This window comes from Mytilus californianus, unplaced genomic scaffold (assembly GCF_021869535.1).
Source record: "Mytilus californianus isolate M0D057914Y unplaced genomic scaffold, xbMytCali1.0.p SCAF_10, whole genome shotgun sequence".
NCBI classification, from domain to species: Eukaryota; Metazoa; Mollusca; class Bivalvia; order Mytilida; family Mytilidae; genus Mytilus; species Mytilus californianus.
This window is the reverse complement of record NW_026262582.1, coordinates 44,650,513-44,675,243: the sequence shown is the minus strand read 5'-3', so window position 1 is coordinate 44,675,243 and position 24,731 is coordinate 44,650,513. Positions and strand designations below refer to the sequence as shown.

General features: G+C 37.6%; 1 protein-coding gene across 4 annotated transcripts in view; it reads left to right on the top strand.

Moving 5' to 3' along the window:
* The first annotated feature begins 402 nt into the window (after positions 1-402).
* Positions 403-24,731, top strand: part of LOC127718205 (uncharacterized) — a 68,747-nt gene continuing 44,418 nt past the window's right edge. For 2 of the 4 annotated variants that reach the window (XR_007989635.1, XR_007989634.1), the window contains exons 1-4: positions 403-1,673; positions 9,262-9,449; positions 11,249-11,530; positions 12,028-24,574. Coding sequence is in view for 2 of the 4 variants with exons in the window: in XM_052224177.1 (XP_052080137.1) it covers positions 1,642-1,673; positions 9,262-9,449; positions 11,249-11,530; positions 12,028-24,574 (13,049 nt within the window). In the remaining 2 variants the exon portion in view is untranslated. The remainder of the gene's footprint in view (positions 1,674-9,261; positions 9,450-11,248; positions 11,531-12,027; positions 24,575-24,731) is intronic. The other 2 variants (XM_052224177.1, XM_052224176.1) reach the window with 1 other exon arrangement.

The following is a 24,731-nucleotide window of genomic DNA, read 5'->3' as shown; positions in this document are numbered from 1 at the left end:
CGTTTGCTAGGTTAAAGAAATCTTCAACTTGCTCTAATTTGCCTGTGAAGACCATAAAACCGTCATCCCTATTGACAGTGTAATTTGATGTTTTCTCTCCATTGGAACTTATCTAAGATTTTAAAGAATAGGACAGACAGATGCAGAGCTGTGCATGTTGGTGAAAATATACCACCCATGAGCGCTCCTATAATGTGTTTGTATAACAGTCCATTAAACTCAAATTCATTGTTTCTAAAAATTAATTTAACAAATGCAGTTATATCTATTTTGTTGAGAATCTTTAAAGTATATTCTCCTGTGTGTCAATTAATTTTAATGCATAGATAACAGTTTCTTCTAAATTATCAATGATCATATTTGTGTACCTTGACGTACATATCATAGGCAATAAGAATGCATTCTTTTTTTTACCTCGTGTGACTCTATTTTATTAATGGAATCTTTTTATCTTGAATGTAAAAGTTATGCCTCTTCAATAATGGTTTTATAATTAAATCAAGTAAGTATCTCTCGCGGAAGAGTTGCATTTATTGATGATTGGTCGGTAACGAACATTAATGTGGACCCCGGCTGCTAGCTGACCAGTTCGCAATGCCTCATTACTTATTTCTAGATTAATTTTATGAATTTTTGGAAGAAGGTACATGTGTCCCCCATGTTTTGATTCATTATTATTCTTTAAGAAATTATACGTCTGGGAATCTATTTTTTTTTCCTCATTGCTTTATATTTAACACTTCTCTCAACATGCCAAAATTGTAATGATTTACAATAAAAAGAAAATATTATCCCATGCAAACACTGATATATAATTTCTTATTCAGTTGAATTAATAATTAGAATAAAAAAGTTCTAAGGTTCACGTATTGTCTGTTTTTTTAAAGCAACTTGTTTTTTTATTCGGATAGAATGGTATATATGAAGCCGGTCTTATGATGTCCGTCGTGCTATGTCTGCTAGGAAAAGTAGTTGTTGGAATTAGTGATATCCAATGCCAAGTGGTGTTTTTCGATTTGTCCTCCTTAAAATCATAAAACATAGAGCCATATCTTTTTTTTTCCTCGATTAATTTCATGAAATTATATTTGTAAATCATTGTTATACATCAAAGAATGGTTTAAGGTAGATTTGAAGGCAGAAATGGTAAAAAATGCCCGGATAATGCAAAGTTCAACTAATATTAGGGCTCACTAAGGGATTTCCTTACAACGAACATAATATTATGTTGGATTATATTCTTTAAAAAACATCCATATACTTATGATTTTCATACTAAGCTGGAAAATAAATGTTTTAAAAATTGGCGAATCTTTAAATGTGCATGTACATCAAAAAGTAAAAAAATGTTGAACAAATTTTATTTGTTCAAATATAAATCGAACTTCCGGTTAAGTCCCCAGATTTTACAACGAGCCTCTTAACCAATGCTGTTCTACACGAAGAAACGAAACTAGAAAGCGTTATCCGAGTTTAAGTCACATTTATTAGCGAAACACTTATCAAAACAAAAAAAATTACAAGCATTACTACTTGCTTGTTTACAAAACAACACGTTTAGATCATATTAAAACATAGAACAGCTACTTGGAAGTGTAGATAAATAGGACCATGCGGCCATACTAAAATTCACAACACACAATGGAAGAATATGACCCTGCCGACCCAACTGAGTAAGTTATTGACATTTGAAATTGCCCATATAATCTGCAGTAGTACTATATTAACTTTTGTTATAGCTTACTGCTTGCCTAAAAATACTGTAGTGCAGCATCTTCTGCACAATGAACAGGTCTGGACTGAAACTGAAAGCCCTTTAGTCCAGACCTGTTGCTTTACACACTCATTTATCTGCAAAGACTCATCATGACAGACGTTCCCAATATTATATTGTGCATCTATTTACTGATCCTAAGCTCAAACTGAAGCTGAGGTTAAAAAGTTGTGACACAACTTGTCATGCCTCATGGTGTGCTAATTGTTTCGTCTGGTAATCTACTTCTCTAAGTTGTATGATAACTGTATCTCATGGTAATTGGGTATACTTTTTAGGTGCAGGATTGAAATTCAGGCCTTGCATGTCTTGTTAGTTCTTGCCCTGTACTCTCTAAATATTCTCCAATAATATGTGCTGTTCTTTCATAGCCATCATAGGTATCTTTACTTTCTGTTGCCAGTAGTGTCACCATGTCTCCAAATGTCATATAATTTCTGTTTTTTCTTGTAAGTATCTTGCACAATTGAGTAGGAAGTGTGTTGTATTTTCTTCTTCACCATAATCGCAATATGGTGTGAGGAATTGGTCAATATGATGGCAGTACTTATTTAGTCTGCATGTAGTTATCGCTCAACCCAGTTCATCTGTTCAAAAGACCTTGGTTTTGAGATGTTTGACTTAGTCTTCAGAAAGGTATGCTGTTCAGACTGAGAAAAAATTTAAAAAGAAATAATAGGATTCTTTAGTCAATGTTGGTTAAAAGATTCATGTGTACACTAGAGTTTAGGTGGTTTTTGCTTTTTCAACCTTCCAACTCGCATAGATCTACAAAATTAAACAAAAGGCTTTAAAAAAAGTATTGAATACAATAGTAGATCTTATTTTTCTAAAGCATAGAATTGTATGTTTAATTTTTACGATGAAAGAAAAGAATTGGCATGTTCACTCAAACGGACTGTCCAGAAGTTTTGTCCTCTCTTTGCCCACTCCCATATGGATGGGTGGAAATAACAAAGTCAATGTGAGCATGGAGTGTAGTTTACTTAGGCCAGGGAAAAATGATTGTTGGTTTCCCCATACCCGACCAGGTCTATTTTAAACCGCTGGGTCATTTATATTTTTTCGACCAAATGAAAAAAAAAAAAAAAAACGGCAGTGTCTTGATCCGATCCATCAATGTTAACAAATATTTTTTCATATACCTTTCAGTTTTGTTGTTTAGAAGCATATCAATGTCGAGATAATTTTTTCATGCCTTGGTTTCTAGATCACTGAAGCAATTAAGTGACTGGAAAGATAATGATTTTAAGTGTTTCGCTCCCCTGTTGTTCAGATCCCCCAAAATGGCCAACTCGGCACCAAGTGCCAGTATTCTATGAAGGCTGAATACATGGACACCAGTTCTTTATGTTATTTAAGTCACCTAAGTTTAATACCAGTTGCTAAGTAAATAAATATTTGTTCTACACACAGTCTATAGCATCACTATTTGATACAAACAAAAAATCCTGACTGCCGGTCCTTGACAATTTACCAATGTTAAGGGAAACCAACAATAATTTTCCCTGGCCTTTATACTGCAGATTATGTTGAAATTTCATTAGTTTAGTATACACAATGTACTGGTACATTGTCATGATTGTAGCTGCTAAGGAAAATCTCAAAGTCGTACATACACCTTATCGCTATTTGTCCGCCATTTACTGGACATCACACAAGTTCCCGTAAAATTATGACGTCATAATAGAAAATGTCTGACGCCACAATGGAAAAGTGATTGTTGTATGACGTCAAAAGTTCGAGCGGGACAGATTCTCGGGTCAAGCGGGAATAGCGTTAAGGTGTATTGTATGAAAAAATGTACTGTGGATTTATCAGAGGTTCAAATTAGAGTGGGTCCGAGGTCCAGGACCTGTCTTTTCTAGGAGAGGACTTTTTATTTTTAAATTACAAAGTTCAAGGACCTACCATTCTTTACACTGATGCTTAATGCACGACCATTGATTTCTTATGGATGACCTTTCACTTAAATTTCATATGGTCCTGGATCTTTCATTATACAGTATAAAGCAAATTTGAACCCCTGATTTATTTATTTTTGCGGGTACAAACTTTCATGGAATTTGGGGGAGAAATTGTACTGTTGTGGATATTTTTTTTATGGTTTTCCCAGTCATACAAGCATATACAAAATTTGTACCTTAATTTGTACACTTAAACTACGACATCCACTAAAATAAGTAGTCCATGAATTCTAACAAATCCACAGCTACATGTAAATAGCATTTGTCATTGAAGAAATAAAGCTTGAACACATTGCAGTTTTCACGATAAACTTTTAAATCTGTAAGCCTGGAGCTCAATTTTTGGTAAATTTTAGTTAAGATTCTATTGTGACGATTTTTACAGGCTTGATAGCAATCTTACAACCCTGGGCTGCTGGGTCTGTGGCTAAGCGTGATGACTATATCGGACACAAAATGAAAGGACCTTGGAAAAGTACTTTTTCACCACATCAATATAAAATAAAATCAGAAGATAAAAAAATCATCGTGATCATGACTTTGATGATCCTCATAGAAGTACAAATGTATATGAAAATAAGATGTGGTATGGGCCTTCAATAATGAGCAAAACCAATACCACATGGTAAGATCTAAAAGGCCGTGAAATGACAAATGGGAAACAATCCAAAGAGAATAACAACGGCCTGATTTATGTACAAAACAATAAATGAAAAACAAATACATGTATGATATACAGCAATAAACGACAACTACTGAATTACATATCCTGACTTGGGAAAGGCGTGTACAGATAACAGAATGTAGCAGGGTTTATATATGCTTTGGAAACACTAAGGGCTGTTCCAGTAAATACTATGTCCATCCCCAAACAGCAAATGAAGCTTTTTCTGTAGATGGTCGTATCTGGAAGACCTAAAATTACATACATGTACATGTACATGAAGGTGATGCCATTTTGCTTTTGATTCATAGAGGTTTAAATTTGAATGTTTCATGGGTTTGTCTTCCTATATTTTAAAATAAAAACGACTTTGACAATTTAGATAAAGCAAAAAATATTTCACCTGAATGAAAATGTTGCGATAATTAACTTCCTCAAGTTGATAAGTCAACCAAAATTGTTTTACTTCATACAAATATAAAAAGGTCAAGCAACAAAATGAAATTGAGAGTAGATTGTTAGACAAGGCCACCCTTGTCAAATTCTTTGTTTGATGTTGCCTACCCATGCCTTGTAGGGTTGGGTAGGTAGGTACAGATTTTTTTTAGCAAACAACATTACATGTTGTATACAAGAAAACAACTTTCTAGTAGGAAAAATTCTTATTTGTGTCTTAAAATTTTTCGGGGTAGGCTGCTTTTCAGGTCCGTAGGTAGGCAACATCAAACAATTAAATATCATTTTCAGACCAATATTTGTCTTCTGAAGAAAAATATGAGTGAGAATGTAAATATGGAGGCAATGTTTATTCACTTTCTAATGCAACCATTTATAACATCAAATCTGAAAATAGCTGTGAATTAGCCTTTTTGTGCTGATGCGACACTAGCAAACATCAATCAAAACTGAAAATATTTAAGTGTGAGGGGCAAATGTTCAATCTGATCATTACTTGTAGATAGCTCAGATCCTTGTTAAGTTTCTATTGTCATCATGGTCACAGGTGTCAAATAATACATTTTCATCCTGTTTTACGTACAAAAAAATGTATAAACTATCTTTAACATGGCTGATGTTCAGTAGTTGTCGTTTGTTGATGTGGTTCATAAGTGTTTCTCGTTTTTAATATAGATTAGACCGTTGGTTTTCCAGTTTGAATGGTTTTACACTAGTAATTTTTGGGGCCCTTTATAGCATGTATAGCTTGCTGTTCGGTGTGAGCCAAGGCTCTTTGTTGAAGACCGTACTTTGACCTATATTGGTTTACTTTTATAAATTTTTACTTAGATGGAGAGTTGTCTCATTCGGCACTCATACCACATCTTCTTATATCTATCTACTGACCTGTCATTTTCTGACTTGGTCAAGTCCAAAATCATAAACACGTTTTTATTCTAATACATACATGTAATTTGACTTCTATACATGTACATGTAAGTCAAAATCCAAAAAACATTTTTTTATGTTTGAGCTCAGACTGTTTTACAGGTAAATATATATTGCTGAATATGTAGGTTATGGTGGTTATTGTAATTATTCCAGACATTCTCTGCCCCACCTGTCGAATTAATAGTTTGATACGACATAATATTTAGAAAAGATTTATCCATGAAACAAATTAGACAAAATAATTTGGATGATATGTTGAACATGTTGAAGGATAGTCTCTGCAAAAATGTATGCGTCTGCTCTCATTGATATGGTGCCTTATTATACCTGGAATGTTTGTACTGCTACAAATGTGCTAAAAATTGGTCATGGATGACTACATGTATATACAGTAAATGGGTTTTTGTAAATACATCAATATTATTTTTATTTCCACGGATTGTTGGTCTTTAAATAATTTAAATTCTGTAGATACATGTAGTTGTTTCAAAATTAAATAAACTTCTTTGGATGGTCAGTTTAAAAAAGAAAGTGCCTTCCTCTTCTGAAAGAGCCCTTAATTAAAAAAAATCAAGACAGACAAGATAACTTACCTTTTATAGAGAATAAAATTAATTTAGGTCAGATACAGGAACCAGGCATATTTTAATGGTTGACCTTGTATACATGTAGTACCTACACATGTATATTTATATCAGTTTAAATTATTGATTTCAGTTTTAAGTGATTATTTCCTGGATATGATTTGAAAATCTACATTTATTTAAAATTACACACTGATGATGGTATTTTATATGAAATAAATACCTGTCTGATAGTAATTTCTGTGACCTATATTGATATTTGGTTACAAAAGAATAAACTGAAGCAGATAAACGTACTTACTAACATTGTGTACCATGTGTGGATTGTTGAACAGATGGTAATATTCTCGTTTGTTAGGAAGTACATGAAGTAATGGCCACATTGTAAGTGATTTGAATCAATAAGAACAAAAAAGTGAAAATTTGCCAATATGCATATTTATTTATTTACATTAATAGGTAGCAATGATTTAAGGGTTTTGCATTTGTTTGTGGATGTATTAAAAGTTTTTAAATTTTTGTTCGATGACATGCACATTTTTCCAAATGGATCTTATTCCATAACATTTGTCTATAAATAGCTGTAATCTTCATGGATTTGTATATATATCTTTGTGAAATTTTCCCAATCCCTTTATATAATCATGATAATTAGGAATTAACCATGTGTTAACTCTAGGTCAAACTCAAAGTATATATTACTAAAACAACTTTACATCAGATTGTCTTCATATGAAAATAAGGAAATGCATAATTTTTTCCAAAACATGCTCAATGAAAATACAAATGGATTGTAGGTCTATTACATGTACATGTAGATTTCGACAAAAGGAAGCTAAGGCTATTCTAGGAGAAGATATTTATGCAGAGGGGTTGGTTCATGTTATACCATTGAATGTAAATAATTGATTGATTGGTGTAATGCTTCTTTCAGCACTGTTGTGCTATTTTGTAGTGGTCAGTTTTTATTGATGGAAGAAGCTGGAGTGCCCGGAGAGAACCATGACCTTCGGCACGAATATTGACAATCCTAATCAATTAAGGTCGGAGTCAGAACTCACCTACATTTTTTACCACGTGCGGGATTCGAACTCTCAACCTCAATGTTGACAGGCTAGTGATACAATAGTTCGACTGAGTACTAAGACCACTTGACCACCGAGGCCCCATATTTATGCAAAAGGGGTTGGTTATGCCATTAGATATAATTAAAGGCTGGAGATTGTTTAAATGATTTTGATATGGAAGCATAAATAATCATGACAAATGCACATTCCAACAATAATAAATACTGGTATATATAATTATTGCACCTCAGGTAAATTATGACATAATGATTGGTTTAATGTTGTCACATGGTGACCCCTATGGATCCTTAGTGGGTCAGTAGATTTCATATGGGGTTCATGACGTCACGTTTACTGTTAATGGTGACGTCATCGATTAATGTTTTTGTATTTCATTGCTTATTATTCCCCTACCGACGAAGTCGAAGGGGACTTTAGGTTTGCACTCCGTCTGTCTGTCCGTCTGTCCATCCATCAGTCAGGCAAATCAGCTTTCCACACTTTTTTTCTTCGTTCTTGAAGATATTGATTTGATATTTGGTATATACATGATATAATTTTATCATGACAAGTTATAGATCAAGTTCGAATTTTGTTCCGGTCTGATGATTTAGTCCAGAGTTATGGACCATAACAGTGGACCATATCTAATGTTAGAGTACTATGTTAAACCAGATTTCTGTACAGAGGGAGATAACTCATTTGTTTATAAAAGACATTCTTTGTTAAATTATTTGAAGATTTTTTTTGACAGGTTTGTTTGTTATTTAGTATAAACTAATTTTCTGAATGCTATATATATAAAAAAAAGTTATGAAGAGAAATCCTTTAATTAGATAATAATCTATTTTTATTAATGTATATATTTCAATACATTACATTGTGTAGATAAAAGTTGTTGACATTTTATAGATAAGTTACAAATCTATATTAGTTTGTGACAAATGAAAGAAAAAAATATTTGGAGCTATTAATTATATCTGATTATAATTAGAAATAGATATACACTGTTTTACATCATATCTAATTCTAGAGAACGATTAATCATATCTAATGTTTTTTTTCGTCATGCTTATAAGATATTGATTGATAATTGGCTTTATCATGACAAGTTACAGATCAATTTCAAATTTTTGTTTCGGTCTAATAATTTTGTGCAGAGTTATGGTCCTTGGACTTGAAAAATTCACTCATATAGTCAGTTTTCAACACCGTTTGTAGTCATGCTTGAAGATATTGACATGATATTTACTTTTTGTTTACACCATGACAAGTTATAGAACAAGTTAGCATTTTGTTCCAGTATAATGAATTTTTACCCGGTAGGGGACTATGTATTGCCATGCAATACTCTCAGAATGCTTGTTTTATACATAATTTAGCAGGAAAAGTCCTGTGTGCGATTTATTGGTTATACAGTTCACTACTGACCCCCTACGGATCCATAGAGGGTAAGTAAAATCCATAGGAGATTCAGCCTTAGGCCTCACCCCCTATGGATTTTACTAACCCTCTTTGGAGCTGTATGGGGTCGGTAGCAAACCATATAACTTATAAGATATGTAATTCTTCCAAAACATGTCTATAGAGCAATTTTGTTGTAACCAATAAAGAAGAGCAACAGAAGTTCAAAGTTAAAACTAAAAGCCAAGGTAACATTTTCCTTCATCCTAAATTAACATGTGTTTTTATTGATTTAATGTCATGATATGCATGATGAGCTTAACTTTGCCAAGCAGAACTAACAAATTTAGACAATTATTTGATGTTAAAAAAGTTTTTATATAAATATGTTCATGACATTTTTTCTTTTCAGGGAAGGAGGTCATGGGGCCGCAGCAGCTGCAGCCTCTAAAGGTGAAGAAGACAGACAGACTGAGGACAGACCTGAAGGTCCATCCAAAAGTGAGGCACCGGAAAAACCAGAAATAAATTTGGCAGATTTTCCCACACAGTTTGGTAAACCTGCCAAGAAAAGATCAGACAAGTCCTATTTCCATGAAGGTATACAAATGAAACATTTTATTAATGTTTAAAAAGAAATGAATTTTTAACTTGAAAAGCATGTGTAGGTATATTGTAAAATGATGATATCTTAAGTGGACCCCCAAATTAATTGTTAAAAGCAATTGCAAAAGCATGTAATGGCTTCAAGATTGTTTGGAAGTCCTATATTGTACATACTTGTTATGAAAACATCAGGTTTTGAATCATGAATGTAATGACCTCAGATTTGCTGTAGTCATATTTCTGCCTAGGGCAAATAACAAGTTATTTGTGTCTCAGGTTAATAACCGATTATGGTGCACTGTTCTCAATGATATCATAAGCGTACTTTGACCTATGATGGTTTACTTTTTACAAATTGTGACTTGGATGGAGAGTTGTCTCATTGGCATTCAAACCACATCTTCTTATATCTATTAACAACAATGGCAGACAAGGAAGATACATGTTTTGTCAAATTGAGCACAAAAAAACAGCTGAAGTTGTTAAAGAAATATTAATAAAGAACACTTACATGTACACTAAAAAGAAAATCTGACCATTGACATTATTATATTCAGGTATTATAGTTTGGATATGGGGGGAAGGGGGGGGATTCTTAATAATGGAAATATTTCAGTGGAGGATTCCACTGTTTTAAGCTTTTAAATATGTGATATCATCCCTCTGTCAATATGAGTGTTCAGTTTGCGCCTTGACTTGACATGGGAGTTTCGGGATGATACCAGGGAAGATATGGAAAAGGACATGTTATAATCTATACTTATCACACATAAATCAATCAACATGATCAAATAAAAAAAAAATTGTATTCCAACAAAATGCATTAAAAATGATATCTAGATAATTATATAAAAAGCATCAACATTAAGGGAACTATTTCGCCTGTGTAGGAATTCATATGCTTGACGTCATGAAGCAAGTTTGTACACCGATTAAAACAATTAGTTGCCATAGGCCCACCAATGAAATAAGACTTAACATACAACATTTCAATACTATGCCCCCTTCAATGGGTGCCTTGCCTAGCATCCATCTGTCCATATTACGTATACAGAACCACATTTTTCTCAACAAATACAAATCATGTAACAAACCATTTTAAATTCCCCTGATCTACAGTGTATTTGATTCAATTCACATCAGCATACGGCACATAAAAAGTACAGTAATTATTAAGAATTTACATGTAAATCAGTTTTAAGACACAATTTTACATACATGCAAGTTTTTGTTGAGATTTTCCAAAAAAAATGTAAATTGGTTTAACTTTTGCATAAAGTAAATTTGGCAATTTCTATGGGTAAACGCCTTTTAATTATGCATTTTTCTTGTCCCATTTCTGGTCTTCTTTCTAAAATTTCTATGAGGGGATATAACCCAGGTTTTCCCAGTATTTCCCACTGGGATGGGCAATACTCATAAAACCTGGGTTTTTGCCAACCCTAGGGATATTTGTGCAATACGATCTTAATCGTGATATTAAAGAAAAGTAACCATTTGCCAAATAGTTTCACACTTTGCAGTATACCAAGAAATAGTATGCATGCATGCTCATAATTTTGAACAATGGTCATTCATGTGGGAAAGATGAAAAAAAGGGAATACAAACCATTTCATTTGCTTTTAGGACATGAAGGACAGAATTTTTTATTTAATATATATACTATAACTTTACTGGGAAGTAATTCCGAGTTGACACTTGCCTTGCATGTTAAAAAACAATGTGCTTTTAGTAGCTCAAAGTTGAGAAATACAATGTATTTGTTTGTCAACATTTAAATTCTCTGTTACAGGTATGGCAGATTTACCGTCACGTTATGATGATGAGGAGGAAGAAGGAAGTCGTAGAAGATGGCGAAGAGAAGGAGACAGTGACGATGAGAAAAGATTTGAGGAAGAGTATGATAATGACGTTGATCGGAGGTATGGTAGGGGACGAGGTAGAGGTGGAAGATTTGGTAGACCTCCCAGACGGTTTGAAGATGAGGATGAATTTGGAAGGGATGGTCCACCACGTATAGAGGATAATCCCTTTAGAAGATTAGAACAGGATGGTCCAGGTCGACCTCCTCCAGGTAAAGATTAAAAAATCATTTATAGTCAAATAATGCTCAACTTATGTGCAAAAATAAAATTCCCCTTCTACCCTCCTTCCTCAATTTGACTAGAATAGCCCTTATGTTATCTTAAGCTCATATGTTTAATGCTTGGATCAAGAAATTGATAAAGACCGTCGCTAAATATTGCTTATCAGATAAGAGTGATGTCATTATAACTGATGCAAAAATATAAGCTATCAAGACTTTTGAATTTCGTGGATATCAATTTCTATGGATTTTTATGGATAGTTGATATCATGGTATTGCCACAGTCTGCATATAACATTTATAGGCCTGTAGAAAACTTGTACTTTGTTGAACATTTAAATTCATGGTTAATCTATAAGTATCCCACTAATGATAATGAATCCACAGTAGTCATGGAAACAAAACCTCAAATTGTGTCTGAATTATTTTGGTTTATAGTAGAAACAGTGAGAAAGAGTATTTTAATTTTTAAAATTATATTACAGGTATTCGAGACAGACCTCCACCAAGGGATAGATACAGTCGAGATGATGATAGGCCACCATACGATGATGACCCACGTTACGACCATAGAAGATTCAGAAGGTCACCGCCTCCTTTTGATGACAGAGATGACAGACATCCTAGATTCAGGAGAGATGGCCCACCATACGATGGTCCTCCCTATGATGGCCCACCATATGACAGACCTCCTTATGATGATGACAGATATGATAGACCTCCAAGATTTGGTCCCCCTAGATATGAAAGGGATGGTCCACCAATGTATGACAGAGATGGTCCGCCTCCGCCACAGTATGATGACGACAGGCATCACTATGATAGATTTCACTTTCATAGAGATAGACCACCACGCTATGGACCGCCTCCTCGTCCAGATTCTCCAGATTTTGGGCCACCAATGCATCCTGGACCTCCTCCTCCAAGACCACGTGGAGGGTTGCTGCCAACACCTCCACCACCATCTCAGCAACCATCTGAACCTCAGTATCCTCCACCACCGCCTGAACATCCAGGCATGCCTTTTCCTGGACCTGAAGGACCACCAAGATTTGGACCTCCACCACCAGGGCCACCACCACCACCAATGGGACCGCCTCCTTTTCAAGGACCACCAATGCCATTCCAAGGACCTCCAGGCTTTCCAGCTCCACCACAACACATGCCGCCTGGTGGACCAATGCCTGGCATGCCACCTCCAGGACCTGAGATGCCACCAATGTCTGCTGAACAGCAATATTATGGTCCGCCACCTCCTATGATGCCTCCACAGGGTGATCCACAGTGGAACCAACAGATGATGGCACCACCAATGCAAGGTATGCCGCCACCTCCACCACCACAATTTCCACCACCTCCACCACCAATGGATCCACAGATGGCATTTCCCCCCATGGATCCTCAGATGATGCAGCCACCAATGATGCCACCTCAGCCTCCAATGTCACAGCCACAACAATATTATGAACAAGCACCACCACCTCAGATGATGGTGTTCCCTCCTCCGCCACCTCCACCTGAACCAGTGGAGATCCCGGAACCAAAACCAGAACTAATTCCCATACCTCCTCCCCCAGCGGAGGAGGAGCATAAATCAGATGACATGGAAATAGACAACACAGAGATGCCAGATATTCCAACAGTTCCAGAGAAACCTCCTGAAGAAGAATATAAAATGATGTACTCTGCTGAACCTACAGTCCCAGTATCAATCGAGGCTCCAGTCTCTTCTGCAACAATAGTATCAGCACCAGTGAGTTATTCAGCTCCCCCAACATATTCAGCTGCTCCAGCTTTAGCCCCAGTTCAGAAGATATTTGAGCCACCAAAGTTTGCAGCAGCACCAACAATGGCTGATTCCAGGCCACCTCCACCACCTCCACCAATGGTGGTGTTTCCAACTCATATTTATAGTGCACCGCAACCAACACAGGTCTCAGAGGAGGATAAGTCTGTAGCTCAGAAGGCTGCTGAAGATCTTATTATGATGACACAGCCATCTCCACAACCGGTTACCATGCCAATTGTTCATCCAGTTGTTCAACCAGAACCTGAACCAGTGGTTCAAGACCAACCAAGAGGTTTTGTACCAGTACCTACAGTTGAATCAGAACCTGTTAAGGAACCAGTTTCATTTCAAAAGGAGGAGCCAGAACCAGAGCCAATGGAAAGGGAGGCAACTCCAGAAAAGCAGTCTGGTGACCCCATCAAAACAACAGCTCAACAGTTATTGGAAAGAATTAAACAGAAACAACTGAAAGCCCAGGCTTCATCATTACAGGCAGGTGGATCAAATCCTTTAGTAAAGTCAGCTCGTAGATTCTTTAATCCTGTGGCAATGGTGGCTGGAAGTAAAATTCAGTTTGCCATGGCTTCGGCTAAAAAGAATGTCACCTCAGACAATCCTTTGAAGAGCCAGGAGGAAGATGCAGACAAAAAGAAAAAGGGGAAGGAAGGAAAGAAAGAAATGTTCAGACCTGGTTTAGACGGAGAAGAAACTTTGTCCAGTATCATGCAGAAATATCAGCAGCATCAGAAATTTATTGAGCAAATAAATAAAAACAAAGAAGGTGATGCTGAAAGTAGTGAGGCACCATCTGCAGATGCAATAAATGTGAATGGAACATCTTCTGAGGTTAAAGTGCCAGAGGAAATAGAATCAACTGATAAAGTAAACGAGGAACAAATGGAAGAGGATCCAGCTGACAGTAAAGCAAAGAGATCTAGATTTGCTGATATGACAGAGGAAGAAAGACTGTTTGTGAAAGAAAAAGAAATTGAAGGATCTGAAGAGACAGAGGAAAAGAAAAGAGATGCTTCTCCTGAGAAAAAAAAAGAGGATGATAAAAGTTACAAGTCTAAAAGATCACCAAGTCCTGAAGAAGATGACTCCAAGTCAAGACGTCGTCGAAGTTCCCCCTCTCCAAGAGATAAACAAAGGTCACGTTCACCAGATCACTCTCGTGATAGAAGGGATAGAAGGTCTAGATCTAGGTCACATGAGGATAGATACTCATCAAGGAAGTCCAGAAGGTCACCAAGCCCTAGAAGAAGAGATTATGATGACAGACAGCGATTTAGATATGGAGATTTTAGAAGGGAAAATGATTTCAGAAGAGGTGATAGAGGTGGCAGTCCATATGGAAGAGGTTCTAGAAATCGTAGACAGGATCTTAGTCCTAGGTCAGATTACAGATCAAGACAAAGGGATAGGTCACCAAGTCCTAGGTCCAGAGGTTACAAAGGTCAGCAGAGTGATAGGTCGTCAAGTCCTAGATCTAATTATAGAAGAACAAAAGAACGATCACCAAGTCCAATGCAGACCAACTTAAAATCTCAGCAAAGAGAATACTCACCTAGTCCTAGACGTTCCAGTTTGAGAGAGAAATCTCCTGATGAGTCAGATCATAGAGAAAAGCACCGTGATGCATCACCAAAGACAGCTGATTACAGATCTAGCAAAACAAGGGAGGCATCTCCTCCACAGAGGCAACCTGAAAATCTGATGTCTAGGCAGAGAGATAGGTCTCCACCAGAATACAGATCCACTAAACAGAGAGACAGGACACCACCTAGCCCTGAATACAGGTCTTCAAAACAACGTGAGCCATCACCAAGTCCAAGACAGATGGAGTACAGAAGTTCTAAACAGCATGATCTATCACCAGACCTGAGATCTGTCGATTATAGATCATCAAAACAAAAAGAACGGTCCCCCAGTCCAGAAGTGGCCAAACCAAAGCCAAGAGAAAGGTCTGTTAGTCCCAGGTCATCAAGATATCCACAAAAGAGAAGGTCACCTAGTCCTAAGATGGTAGAAAAGCCTAGAGCAATTCCTAGTCCAAGGACCAGAGCAAGTCCTGATGCAAGAAGAGCAAGTAGACCAGTCCATGAAGAAAAACGAACTAGAAAAGAATCATCTTCATCCTCATCGTCTAGTTCTGATTCCAGCTCATCAGATGAATCTGAAAGTGATAAGTCTTTAGAAACGCCAGAAGATGAAAGAATAAAGAAGGAAAAGCGTGAAAAGCTCTTGATGGAACTGAAGAGTATTGAAGAAAGTCTTGAAAAGCAAAGAACAATGAAAAAGAAGGGGAAAGGTGGAAAGGAAAATGTTAGAACGGAAGACAGAGAAAGATCGGAAGACAGACAAAGTTATAGGTCGTCCAGGTCCGAAGAAGAGCGAAAGCAAGAAAATAGATATGACCCACGACAGAGAAGAGAAGAGGAATCGCATCCAAGGATGCCACCAGAAATGGTTGAAAGAGCATATGAAGATAGAACTAAACAGGAAATACCAGATGTATATCTGAAATCCATTGAAAAATATCAAAAAGAGTTCAAAAGTCGTCAGAATGATGAACCCAGTAAAATGAATCAAAGGGAAGAATATGAACAACCTTATAAACCAGAAGAAAAGGGGACAAGGGAAAGAAGAGAGAGAGAGGCCAGGTCTGAGTATAGTGAACCTGAATATGAAGGGGAGAGAAGAAGCGCTTCTGTAAAACGAGGTAGTGGAGATGAAAGAGGCAGGCATGAAGAAAGGCGTTATCTTGGTGAACCCCAAACAATGTATGAAGATGATAGAAAACGTGAGCAGGTAGACCCTAGAATCAGGACGGAGAAACGAAGGCCTGATCCCAGAATAGAAAAGGAGGAAAGTTCTGATGAAGAAGTAGTCAAACCGAAACAAGAACCTGTACGTGATAGAAGGAGAGATTCAGGGTCAAAATATTCTGACAGAAGTCCTGATGACCCAAGATATGACGACAGGAGAGAAGTTCCAAAAGAAAAATATAAACCTGAACGGTCTGAATCTAGAAGATTTACTGAAAAACCCAGGGAATTTGAAGGAAGCTTTGCTGAAAAAAAGAGGGATCCAGCATATCAAGGATATGAGGATTTTCCAGATAAAACAAGATCAGAATATGAAAGGCGACCACCGGCTGAATATGGTGAGAGGAGATCTACAGAATATAGTGACAGGGGACCAGTTGAATATGAGGAAAGGAGACCGGTAGATTATGAAAACAGGAGACCTGATTCAGGATCTCGATATGAAGAAAAATCAAAGACAAGAAATGAATATAATGAAGGAGATAGAAAAAGAGATTGGGTTGAACTACCAACAGAGTATGAGGAAAGCCCAAGGAAAAAAGAAAGATTGGATCGTCCATCTAGGACAAGTGAATATGAAAGTTATGAAGGATATCACCCAGAGAGTCGTAGCACATCAGAAAAATCTTATAAAATAGACCCTGTTGATGAACTTGATTACTATTTAAATCGAAAACCTAAAGCAGCTCAAGGTCAGGTTGAGAAAAATGGAAAATGGCAGACAGAGCCAGATCAAAGTCCACCTGACATCAGACAATCATATTATTCACCAATCCCAGTTGAAAAGGAAGAGGAGGACCGCTATGACAAAAAAGCCAAAAAGAAAAAGAAGCACAGGTCAAGATCCCCAGTGAGTCGTGACTCAAAGAAAAAATCCAAAAGGTCCAAACGGTCTCCGTCTGAGGAGGAGAGTGATGACCCAGGCAGGTATAGAAGATCAAACAGATCACCTGTAGTTGAAGAGTTTGAACGTCGACGTTCACCATCACCAAGGTATAGACGAACATCATCACCTGAGGACCAACCATACAATAATCGAGCTGAACGATACTGGAGACCTCCTGATCATAAGCTTGATGAGATCCATCATTACACTGACAAGAAACATAAAAGTGCCTCAATGACCAAAGATTTCCCAGAATTACTTGAAATCGAAAAGGCTACGAGGAAGTCGGACAACGCTAATACAAAGGAGGAAAAGGAAAGAAAGTCCAGCTACGGTGATAACATTGATAAAGAAAGGTTCACAGAAGCAGATCCTCTTAGGAAAAGAGAACCAGATGACCCCCCAGTTAGACCGAGTGATACGTCACTAATGGAGAGAACAACAGAATCTAAAACAATAGATGCATTTGAAATCAGCACAGATAAGACAATAAGGAAACGTCCGAAAATAAAACGCTTGCCGGTTCCTGATACTCCACCAAGTGATAAATCAAATCATAGTGACTCACAATCTGAATCTTCATACATAAGTGATGGTGAAAAGAGTGCATATAGTGAACAAAAAATAGACCAAAAATTATCAGATAGAAAAATAACAAAGGAAAAGGTACCAGAGGAACCATCAATTCCACTAGATCAAAGGACTGAAAAATCTTCAAGTGTTAAGGCAAAGTCAGAAGAAATAAAAACTGATGATACAGATAAAATTCATGGACTTAGTAGTTTTATGAACATTTATGAGGATTCTGACGATTCAAGATCTTCAGCTAAAAATAGCACAGAAATCCGTGATTCAAAGGAGAAAGTTTTCAATACTTCGACTTCTTCATTAAACAGTTCTATCGTTGATATAAAAATGAACTTAACTGAAAATGAAAGTGCACAATTGGGATCTACTGCAAAGAATGAAGCTACTGGCGGTGGCATTGTAGACACTGAAGACTTGAGAAGAAGCATCATTGCTGATTATAGTGACTCGGATGACAACACTAATGCTAGTCTTAGAGATAATGTTACTGACATAGACACAACCCAGAATCTTGCTGATCATGATTTTGTAAATGTAGCAAGTAAGATGGCAGATGAAAAGATAAAGACCACAATTGAGTCAGAAACAAGGGATAGATTTGAACAAGTACAAGACTATTCAGAAGTGTCTGCTGCATCAAATGTAGGACAGTCCTCTGAAAAGGATGATAACCAACAGGCTATTGCGTCAAAATCAGATCCAAGTAATGACGCCATCAAGCTACAGTATAAAAGAACCAGATATGGAATAAGACTCAGGTCAAAGGAGTTAGATAATAAAGACAAAACTGATGTAAAATTTGACCACAAAGTGAATGAATCAACGGCAGTTAAATACTCTGATTCGGTAGAAGTTGGCACTCGTTCTTTTGATGAAGTTACATCAGAGACAAATCAAATGAGTAAACAAGATGATCGAAGGCTTGAAAGGTCACCTAGAAAAAATGAGCAGAAAAGATATTTACCAGAAAGTGCAAGCCAGTCATTAAGAACAGACACAACTAGGCCTGAAACTGATGAGAGGGACAGGAGAGACACCAGTTATTCATCCGAATCTGATAAACGCAAAGAAAAGTCTGCACGACCTAGATCTTATGAAAGGTCAAGAAGATGGAGTCACTCTCCTGATGATGATAGATACAGGAAAACAAGAAGGAATGAGAGTCCGGAGGTTTCACCAGAAAGACAAAGTAGAAGATCAAGGAGAAAGAAAAAATCTAGTAGACACGAATACTCACCAGACAGGCATATATCTGAAAAAGGAGATAGAAGATCCCGAGAAAGAGAGCAAACTTATCGATCGTCATTAGAGAGACATTCATTGGATAGAGAGCATTCAAAAATCCATACTGATAAGAAAGAGACAGCTGAATTGTCTCCTGCAAGGCGTACAAAGTTTGAAACTTCAATAGAACTACAAAGTTCAGAGGAGATAGAACCCAGTACTGATGTTAACTTTAAAAAGGAGACAAGTCAGGTAAAAGAAGGAACATATGATCCAGGAGGTGCAAGGATAATTGATAAGCTGAAACAAACATACAAGGACGATACTGAGGATAAAATGTTAGAAACAAAGGAAATGAAAAAAACACAGTCAACAAAATTATTGGAAGAATCTCAACAGAGTGGAACATCCAGATGGTCTCTCAGATCAAAAGCTTCAGATTCACAAGATGATAGTCCAAGATGCACAGCTAAGGAAGATAGCCCCAAACCTTCAACAATGACCGAACGGTCACGGAAGTCTGAAGATGATGATGCTCAAAGGGAGGCGACAGAAGAAAAACAGGCTGCTAAAAGAAGAACAAGATCATCACGATCCAGTGACGACCTTGTTGATCAGAAAACACCAGATATTTCTATTGAAAGACAGTTGTCTAAGCGTCATAAAAAGTCTCGAAAAGGGGATGAAATATCTATAGAAAATGATCCAAAATTAAATAGTACATTATCTGTGGACTTGTCGAGCATTGCATTACCAGGAGAAGGTATCAGAATTAAGATTTTTAGTGAAGCTTTAAGTCCTACTGGCAACAGGAAGAGTCCAAAAGCTAGTCCAATCAAAAAGACTCATGCTGATTCACTGACAGATTTGAAATTGGAGGAGATCGTTCTTCCCGGCGAAATACTTCGACAGGAAAAATCAAGTTATAGTGAAAACTTGAATGTCTCATCAGAAGTGAAAATAGCTGAAGATGTGAAAGCCAGCACAGAAATACAACAGGAAAGGCAAAACACAATAATGCCTGTACAACCACCCAGAAAAGAATATCCAATCAGATCACAGCAAAAAGGGGCCACACCACTGTTGCAAATGCAACAGAAAACCGCTTTCTCTTTTCACTCAAAGAAATTGCCAGAGGACAAACGTCCACTGGTTAAATTTGGTTTACCAAAATCCAGTAATCCAAGTAAACTTTGGGAGGACGAGGAGGATGTTGATTTTACAGACAAACTTCTTGGTAAAAAAATAGTGGATGAACCTTGTGACACATCAGCTCCTGAGGAGGCAACAACTGTGGAAATTACACCTCCCCAGATGCCAGAAGACAGAACCTCTCCTGAGAAATCTGTTGAAAAACTGACAATAGAAAAAGAAGAAAAGAAAGAAAAATCTGTTACTCCTGAAAAATCAGTTGTTATGAAAGCAGATGACAGCTTCATCAAGAAAGCAGACGACAGCTTCACTAGGAAAGCAGACGACAGTTTCACCAAGAAAGCAAATGACAGCTTCACTGGAAAAGCAGACGATAGTTTCATTAGCACCTCCAGTGATGATCCAGACATTAGCTTCAAAACACCAAGTCTCGTCATAAAGTCAAAACCTGTGGAGAGGAAGGTTGATTCTCCTGAAAGAGCACTTTTGATAGTTGGAGAAGCTCCTGAAACCCCTGTTATAAGTCGATGGAATAAAACAGAGGAAAAAGACAAGGCAGTTGAAAAACCTGTGGAATCTATTGATGCAACCACAACAAAAGTGCAGATTAGTAGTGATACAGGGAAGCAAGAGAAATCTAGTAGAAGATCGAAAAGTAGATGGGATCCACCTGTGGCTGAGCCAGTGGCCGTTGACCTGTATGATCCCTTACAACCAACAGCTGATGATTTGTATGACCCGTTCATGCCTACAGATGATGAAACTTTAGAGAAATCAAAGTCTTTTAAGCCACAGGAAGATGACCAGGTGACACAAAATGTAGCATCCAGTAGCAGCGTAGATCTGTATGATCCTACACAACCTACAGATTTGGATGCTCATGGTAAAAAATCACTGGAAATAACGGAAGTTAAGGTCACAATGGCAAATTCTGAAACAAAAGTACAGCAGGAAGAAGTTGCTGAAAAAAGTCAGGCTAGTGTTGAAAAGAAATCGGATGATGAACATTTGACACATGAATTGAAACATGAAGTTATAATAGAAACACAACCCCGAACTGACAAAGTTCCTGATGAACAGGAATTGCATCCAGAGAGTAGTAGTATTCCTAGTAAAGAGAAGGCTGCACCAAACTCACTTGAGAGTCATGAAACTGAACCGGCGTCACCAAAGCCATTTACCAGTGAACTGAAAATTGAAAAGACTCATGATTCACAGCGGGAAGAAGTTAAAGAGACTAGTTCTGATTCAATGCCAGTCCAATCATCATCTGATATTGATGGAAAACCTCTAGGAGAAGATTCACTGGAAATGACAGAGGCAGAATATATTGCAAAACAAATATTAAAGATGTCCAAAACAGCACAAATGCCAAGGGTCGAGTCTGTTTCCATGGTTACCAAAGTGTCAGAAAGTAAGAATGAAAATAATGAGAAGTTAGAAAAGAAACTAGAAGAAACTGGAGGAATGATTGAAATAGCACCAGAAGATATAAGTCCAACTACTGAAACAAAATCTGTTTTGTTGACAAGTAAGCTGTTGCAGTTGCCATCTGCTGAGAAAATTGCTGATAAGAAATCACTAAAGAAAGATTCTACTGAAGAAGGAGAAATTCTATCTGAAGCAGACGACAAGAGGGATCTTGATATAGGCATGGCTATTGAAACTGTTGTATATGGAAAAGGTCAAAAGCAAGGTAAAAAGCTGGTTGAGGTTGTGAAAGTGAAAGAAGAACCAGACAATTCTGAAGGTCAAGGACAGGTGATTGAAAGTATCATTACCACTCGAGGGAAGCCAAAAATTGAGCATGTTATTGCTGTAGCAAAAGGAAAAGAAGAAAAGGCAGAAAAGGCGGCCGTATCTGAGGATACAGAAGACAAAGTGAGGAAAGCACAAACTGAAGAAGCCCTTAAACTTCTTGAGCAGTTTAAAGGAATTGACACTAAAAATGAAGAGGCCCTCAAAATGATTGAAAAATTCCGCAGTGTTGATAAAGAACTCAAAACTTACAACTTAGATAAGCCTCGGAGCAAGAAAGAAAGTTGGGAGCGAGAATCTTACAAAGAACGATACGAGGAAAGTAAATACAGAGAATCTAGCAAATACAAAGATAAAGATTATAAAGATAAAGATTATGGTCGCTATTCAAAAGACAAAGATTATGAAGATCGTTATTCAAAAGAAAGACATGATGACCGCTACAAATCTTTTGACAAGCGGCGAGATAAATTCTGGGATAAAAGAAGGAGAGACAGTTCAGAGAGATTTGAAAAATACGAAAGAAAACGACACAAAAAAGAAAGATACCATGATCGAAGAGATAGAAGCTATAGTAGAAGTCACAGCAGGAGTCCAGACCGAAGCAAAAGTCGTAATAGTCGAAGCAGAAGTAGAGATCGTAGCAAAGAACAGTCTAGAAGACGTAGCAGGGAAAGAAGCAGAAGTCGAGATAGAAGTAGAAGTCAAGATAGAGGACGCAAAAGTAAGCGGAGTCGACGTGATAAGCGAAGATACAGCAGTGATGAAAGTGATGACTCAATGTCTTCGTCCAGGTCTGCTAGAAAAGAGAAGGAGGCCTACCTTGATTCTTCTAAAGGGGAGGTAGATAAATTGACTGAAGAATGGATTAGAATGGCAACAGAAAAACCTAAGAAAACAAAAGGTCAGTCTTCAGCTGCTGTTTCTAGCACTGCTTCTACATCAACTATGTCAAGTACTACTGTCACTTCACAATCAGGAACTGCTCCACCATACTACCAAGCCACCACTGCTCAAACAGGTGCACCTCCACAATATTACCAAGATGCTTATGGAAACTATTACCCTGTCACTTCTACATCTCAAGGGTATCCAGGTTATCAAGGAATGCCGCCACCACCTCAGCAAGGCCATGAACAAAATATTCCAGGAATGGTGCCACCTCATCAAACAGCACTACCACAGGGTATGCCACAACAGCCCATTCCAGCTCCAGGTATGCCACCTCCAGGAATGACAGCACCAGGAATTCAAGGGCAACCAATGACAACTCCAGGAATGCCCCCACAACATACGGCAATGTCACACAGCATGCCACCCCCTGGACATATGATGCCACCACATGGTATACCAGAGCAAGCTCCTGTAATGTCACAGTATCAGCAACCTAATCCACAGATGTATGGACAACAGCAGGGTTATGGACAATCAGAGCAGTTATATGACCAGTCTATGTATGGTCATCAACCTCAGCCAGGTCCTTTAGCCCAATCATCAGCATCACATCAAGGTCCATTAGGAAATCAACCTCCGATATTCCAGGCTGCTGGACTTCACCCAACAGGACCTCAACCAACTCCATTACTTCAGCCACCGGGACTGTTACCAACACCCGCTGCACAATTTGGACTTCAACCGGAATATTCCACACCAGGCCTAATTCAACCGCAACACCCACCTTTGATTGGACCAGCAATTGTTCAGCCAGTAGCTTCTACAAAATTACCATTTGCTGGCAGTCTTCAAGGTACTAGGCTTCCATTTCCTATGCCTACTCAACAAAATATTCCTACATTTAAACCAATGGAACAAAAGCAGTCCCCTCTGCCTGCTTCTCCTTTAGAAGCTGGTCAATCACCTAGTCAGCTGGCAAGGCCAAAGCAAATGGCAGTGTTACAGCAGAAGTTACTAGTAACAGCTTCACCACAAGATGTAAGTCTATCCCCAAGTCAGCTGTCCAGGACAGATTCTCCTGTAGTCACGTCCTCCTCTAAAGATTACCAGTTACCTGAACTACCTTATCAAGAGGCCATTCAAGAGGAGATAAAAGTAGAAGAAGTTAAACCAGCAGAAATCAAACCACTGTCAAAACCGCAGATGGCCATGAAAGGATTCAAAATCAAACAGAAAGGCTTGTCACTTGTTATGCCAACAGAAGATGTCGTAAGTAGCTCATTCCAGTCAGACACAGAAGAAAAATCGAAGAAGTTGTCAGAATTGTCAGAAACGGAGAATGCTACACCTTCACCTGTGACAGATTTACCAAAGCATCCACCACCGTCATCGAAAACGGGGCTGCCAATCAAGTTGGGAATGAAGCAAGACAAAAAGGATGCAGATTTGTCATCACCTCCACCATCTGCTTCACCACGTCCAGAAAAAGTGAAGTCTCGCTGGAGAAGGCTAAGTGATTTTGAAACTCCAATAACACAGAGCCCTGATAGTAATATGACTGATGTACCTGCCTCATCTGGTTCCGAAGCTTCACCAATGAAGGAACCAGGAACCAGTGATGTTGCCCAGGTAAAGCAAGCTGTCTATGATGCTTGGGATCCTGCATCTGATCTGATCATAACACCAGAAGCCATGAAACCCCAGCCAACTTTCAAAGCAAAGAAAGAGACCACACAGAAACGGGACAAGAAGGAAAAAGCCAAAGACACAGACTCACCACTGAAAACTGAGAAAGTAAAAGAGACTGATTCCCCATTGAAAGTGAAGGAGACCAAGGAACCAGAAGAAGAGGCTGATCCTAACCAACCACCTACATTTGAATTGCTTGATGAGAACTTGTACCTCAGTGAAAAGTAAGTAACATAGATTCATTGAATCATTCAAAGTAAAGGTTCTGTTTCTCAGGGCTTTGATACAGTTTTAGCTACACCAATTTAAATTTTTAGTTTTCAGACATTTAGGAGATAAAGGAAGATGGAATGAGTCAAATCTTTGAGTGTATGAACAAAA